At 37.6% G+C, this 5,112-nt stretch overlaps 2 protein-coding genes across 2 annotated transcripts in view; both read right to left on the reverse strand.

The window, feature by feature from the left end:
• Window positions 1–61: 61 nt before the first annotated feature.
• On the reverse strand, window positions 62–758 carry LOC125502734 (the record flags this gene model as incomplete). The annotated part of the gene is given in 2 exon segments (XM_048661880.1): window positions 62–264; window positions 398–758. A coding segment is annotated over 1 exon segment (132 nt), but the record flags the coding sequence as incomplete, so codon positions are not given.
• A 1,385-nt stretch (window positions 759–2,143) lies between these two features.
• LOC109534831 (zinc finger SWIM domain-containing protein 4) overlaps window positions 2,144–5,112 on the reverse strand; it is a gene marked incomplete at its 5' end in the record, with an annotated part of 9,899 nt that continues 6,930 nt past the window's right edge. Inside the window, 1 exon segment of the mRNA XM_019900609.2 lies at window positions 2,144–4,046. Within this exon segment, the coding sequence (XP_019756168.2) occupies window positions 3,990–4,046 (57 nt within the window).

Here is a 5,112-nt window from a genome sequence, read left to right on the forward strand (position 1 = left end):
TGATTAAAATCATGATTGAAATCACTTGAAAAAAATCAAGCCAACCCTGCTTTGCGCTTACCGTGAGCTCATCTTCTTTGATTTTTTCCGAGTTCCGGCTGGCTAGCTTGAAGGAATTGCTCACAATTAGCTGCTCGTCTTTGGATAGGAAGGAACATTTGGCCGCCAACTTTTTACTGCTGTTTGCCCCCATGCTGCTGCTGCCTTGCAGTATCAACTAAGGTACATGACCGCCAAGCGATATGGACTAGTCATTAGCAGTCGCTAATCATAAAACGCGTGAATCTTATCAGACACCTGTAGGTAAATAACTAAAGCTAGATGGCTAATCAAAGCCGAGCATTTGGCCTTAAGGATTTAAATCAGAGAAAAGGCTTTGGTTTGGCTTGGCACTTACCTTTAGGGCTTTGCTGGCTTGGGGCCGATTGTCAGCTGACTAGATGAAGTCGATGACCTCACTTGGCGCTTGAGCCGAAGCACTGTCAGCCTCCCAATAAGCACAGCCTAATAATGGGGATTCTAAAAATAATTTGCCCAAATTGCGAATGCAGGACAATCGATAATCGCTTTCTAGGTTAGGCTTGACAATTGCAATTTCTCCTGCGACATGCTACCAGAGCCGTCCTTGACCACCATACTAAACAAATATCCCAGTTTTATTTGTTTGGGGCGCAGCAATTATTGTTTAAATTCAAATATCCGATTCCTTGCTCGAATCGACACCACGTTGTCAAGTTTAGGGTTTATCATATACACGGCGGTTCATAAATATGGGGCAATTCAATTAGTGACTTTTTTGACGTTTCGTAGACAAAGTAAAGCCTGTGTGTAAAGCTTTGCATCTGCTTTGTTTTAATCAACTTTTGCAAGGTTTTAAAAATATAAAAACAGATTGAGAAGTGTGTCATAGTTTAGTATTGTTTTATGTTATAAATGTCATCAGCTCCAATAAATAAACAAGTCTGACAAGTCTCAACTGTCACTCGACATCGAGTAATTTGACGTTTTGGCACTATCGGTAGTTGAACTCGTGAATTTTGTAATCATGTTAACAAGTAAAGGCCCGCTCAGACGGTGACGGGATTTGACATTCGATGTCATGTCACTGACAATTTATGTGTATTACGAATCAGATTTATTCAAATTGATTTCCTCATAAGCTAACTGGTCTAAAAAAGGTAATAAAATTGCACTTTTAACTAATTTTTCGCAGTGCGGAAAAACGTCTGTGCAAATGGGCTCTCCTCTGTTCGATTTGGAGATTTTTGTTTGAAAATCGTAACTTTTAAACTAAAGCATGGATCTGGAAACTCTGTCAAACTTACATAAATTGACTTTGCAAGTGGAACGTTCCAATCTATATGCAGCCGTTCTTATAAGCAGTCGTAACTTCCGAACGAAACCATCTTCCTAATTTAATTTAGTTTTTTTTTAATTTAATAAAAAATTAATAATTTTTTAATTTGATAAAATTTAACTCTATTTAGCAGTGCTCAATTGACCCTTTTTGCGTCAAGGCTTCTTTAAATATCCGAAAGAAATTAAGCGCTATTCTCAATCATTTGCTGCTGAAAAATCGAAGTCGCTCTCAATTTGACGTGAAGTAGGAAAGCATGCGCACGTTAGTTATCTATCCAGAGCAGTCTTTAATTAATGACCGTATTTAGTCCTGGTGCCAACCATAGAGAAAGTAAAATAATTATTTTACTTACTCTATGGTGCCAACTTGCACTTGAGAGTTACTTATCGAAGAACGACTTGAGTAATTGTTGACAGATGAGGTAGAAGCCATCTTATAGTTCCAACTCGAGAGTGCCTTGGATAAGTGACGGATCATAGGTTTCTTATGATCGTCCTGTTGGTACAAATGCATTTTTGACGGAAAAAGCAAATTTCTTCATTTCTGATAATTTCAATAAATTCTTCGAAGTAATTCATTTGCACAAAACACGTGCAATTCACAAACAAATGGTCAGAGACAAACAGATGACTATGAACCCTCAAGGGAACTATAATCCACACTCAAGTCATTATGACACTTGTCACTTGAGTGTTGAACGTCACTTGAGAGTCATCTATAAATACAGGCATGAGGTTTGTCGCTTGTAGCTCTACCGGTTCTCTGAACATAAAAAGGCCAAGATAAATTACAAATATTTATTCATATCATAAAAATAATCCATAAATTAGTTCTACACATACACTTACGCAACTGAGGAAATCTACGTGTGATCTACTCTTAAATTTCTCATTGGCCCATATGTACACTCGCTCACTCTCTCTCTCTCTCTCATTTGTGTACGATATATTACAGAGAGAGCCAATTATTGCGTTTGTTTCGCGCTTGATTTGGCTCAAATTTCTTATTTTATGTACAAACACACACATACACGTTTATCGCTCTAAAATGGTGGCACTAATAGGAAAATGCGCGGCCGGTCAGATTGGCCAAGCCGAGCAACTCCGACAATAATAATGAATAAAAATAATTAAATCACAGCTCAATTCAGTAAAACATAACATGAAAAGTGGCAATTAACTAGGTGATGACACAAACGGGTTCGAAGTTAACCATAGCTCGTCTTAGAGATAATGTGTTTGCTAAAAACTTTTCTCGGGTTTTCGTTCAATAAAGTTGGCGATTTTTCCTCGGAAGAAACCGGGTTTGCCAAATTTTCACCAAAGTGGGAAGTCGCCGTTAGTGAATTCCCGTTTTGGTGAAGATCCATTGCATAATTCAACGGAAGTTGAATACAGTACCTGTACAACTAAAAGTACAAAAATTAAACGAAACTAAGAAAAAGGGTTAAAGCAATAATCCAACTGTGCTTCCTTAGGGAATAGTGGCGGCGAAACGCACCTCCCCTAGAAAAATTGTTAGTAAAACATCTTAAGATAAGGCTATGTTTAACGTGGAACGCGATTCGATCATAAACTAGACCATTAGCCGAAAAGTGGCCACTGCTTATTGTTCGGCAAGCCTGAATCGCTTGCAAAGTTCAGTTCAATCACTAACGGTACTTGCTAGAGACAAATAATACTTAACAGATTAATGTATCGTTTAGTACAACATGGCAATCGTTCATTCATTTACAAGTTAACGGTGACTTTGCAAGGACACAGCAAACTGGTTCCTCGAAAAGCCCAAAGTGCCCAAGAGGTAGAAAACTTTTGGTACCTAATACTAAGCCTGAAAACCTCTAAATTACACTGATTTGTACTTACAAATGCCCTGCTCAGGCACATGAGGGAAGTCGCATCGGTAGTGAGAGAATGAAGGCAAAAAACCAACCTCACCTTACGCTTCTGAGCAGCGACTGAGGAAGCTTGGCGAAACATTACTGATTCTATTCAAGTTATGTACACGTTCGAACTACATATGTGTATGTACAATCGGCGCCTCGGCGTCAGCTGAACTATTTACATCGAAAAATTGCCCTCGAGTCGCCACTTCGATCTAATACAACACGAAATTGACTAATAACGAAACAATCTTTGGTAGAAATGATAAATCCAAGTACTTACATACTAGAAAACACATAAATAATGGAATTTAAACAATAATAATAATCATTAACAAAAAGCTAGTTAGTACTTAGTACTAGAGGGTGGTTGTGAGATCGGGTTTGATCAGTGCTGGCGGTTCATCCTTTCACTATGCGTGAAAAACTAACAAAAAACATCCACCCTGCGTGCAACACGGTGTCCCTAAACTATATTTAGAGATTTACCCTCAAACAAGGATCAGCAACTGATTTTTAGAGACACCCTATAGACCGTCAAGAGAGGAGGCCTTCGACTTGCTCAGTTGGCGTCATTCTGATGTGATGTAAAACCAGGGCTTGAACAAAACCAAAGCCCCTAGCAAACTTATTGCACTTAACTCATAAAGTATAGTCATTTGAATATCACTAGAAATCAGGTTAACAACAGCCACCCCGATAGGGTGGGCGAAACTGCAGATGGGCGCAGCATCGTTTCAGCTGTCATCAGCCAAATCGTTCCTTTACCAGAAACATCAGCTTTTTCTTGCCTTTATAAGCGACCTAAAACAATAATAGTATATTATATTACGATACGTCTCGATCGAGCACTTTTATATAATGTGCGAGGTATCTATTTAATAGCCTTCTTGACCGAAGAATATACAGGGTGAGTTTTTTCGATGACTAGTACAGGGGTCTCAGGAACTAGAGAAGTTACGAAGAAGGTCGACTGGGCAAAGAGTTGTAGTTTTTAATGTTCTACTCGAAGCCAATTTTATTTTTCTAAAATTTGACAGCTGTCAAGAGATATTTGAAAAATGGCATAAGACATTTCTCGAAAATAACTGTCATTTTTCCGTATGACACAAATTAGATTTTTTTTAAATGGCAACCACACTTGATTATTGCCTTACCGAATCGAGCATTTTATTACGATTTCTGTGATATATCACATCGCTAGGTTTTTCCGAAAATAAAGTGTCTACAAACACTTTAGACTTTTTCAATTTAGTTGATCGAAGTTAGCCATGGAAAATTGTATAAGACATACAGCATTGTTTCCATAGTAACAAATAATAACAGTATGCTTCAGTATTTATTTTGACAACTACGTTAAAGTTGGCAATAACCTTAGTTTAATTCAGACAGCTGCTCATTTAAAGTGTTTATTGCAAAAATCAAATCATACGAATAATAATTAAAATTTAACTCTAGAAACTTTAATTTTTATTGTTAAACATTGTCAAAAAGTCGAAAATATCGGAAGAATGATTCGATGCATTTTAATGAAGAGCACTGTGAATTTGTTCTTGCGAAGAGTCATGTTTTTTGATGAAGCAACTGTGTGAGGAATTATTGAGTTACTTGGTATAAAAACTTTCAGAACTTTTCATTTACTCGCTGAAATATCGTGTGTATGCAACCACTATGAATGCTAAAAAGATCGTAAAAATATCCCGAAAGATTAGTGCATCAACTGAAATCAGTTCACTCCAGCTAGGTAGCTACAAAAAGTTCTGGTAGTTTTAGTACCAAGACGCTCAAGACATCACCATTTGCCCAAAGCGCACCAGTTCGGTTGGTCCATGAAAACATGAGTGTTGCATAAGAAATTCATTGAAATCCA

The sequence above is a fragment of the Dendroctonus ponderosae genome, unplaced genomic scaffold (genome assembly GCF_020466585.1).
Source record: "Dendroctonus ponderosae isolate FM_Combo_2020 unplaced genomic scaffold, Dpon_F_20191213v2 Dpon_F_20191213_10, whole genome shotgun sequence".
In the NCBI taxonomy this organism is placed as follows: Eukaryota; Metazoa; Arthropoda; class Insecta; order Coleoptera; family Curculionidae; genus Dendroctonus; species Dendroctonus ponderosae.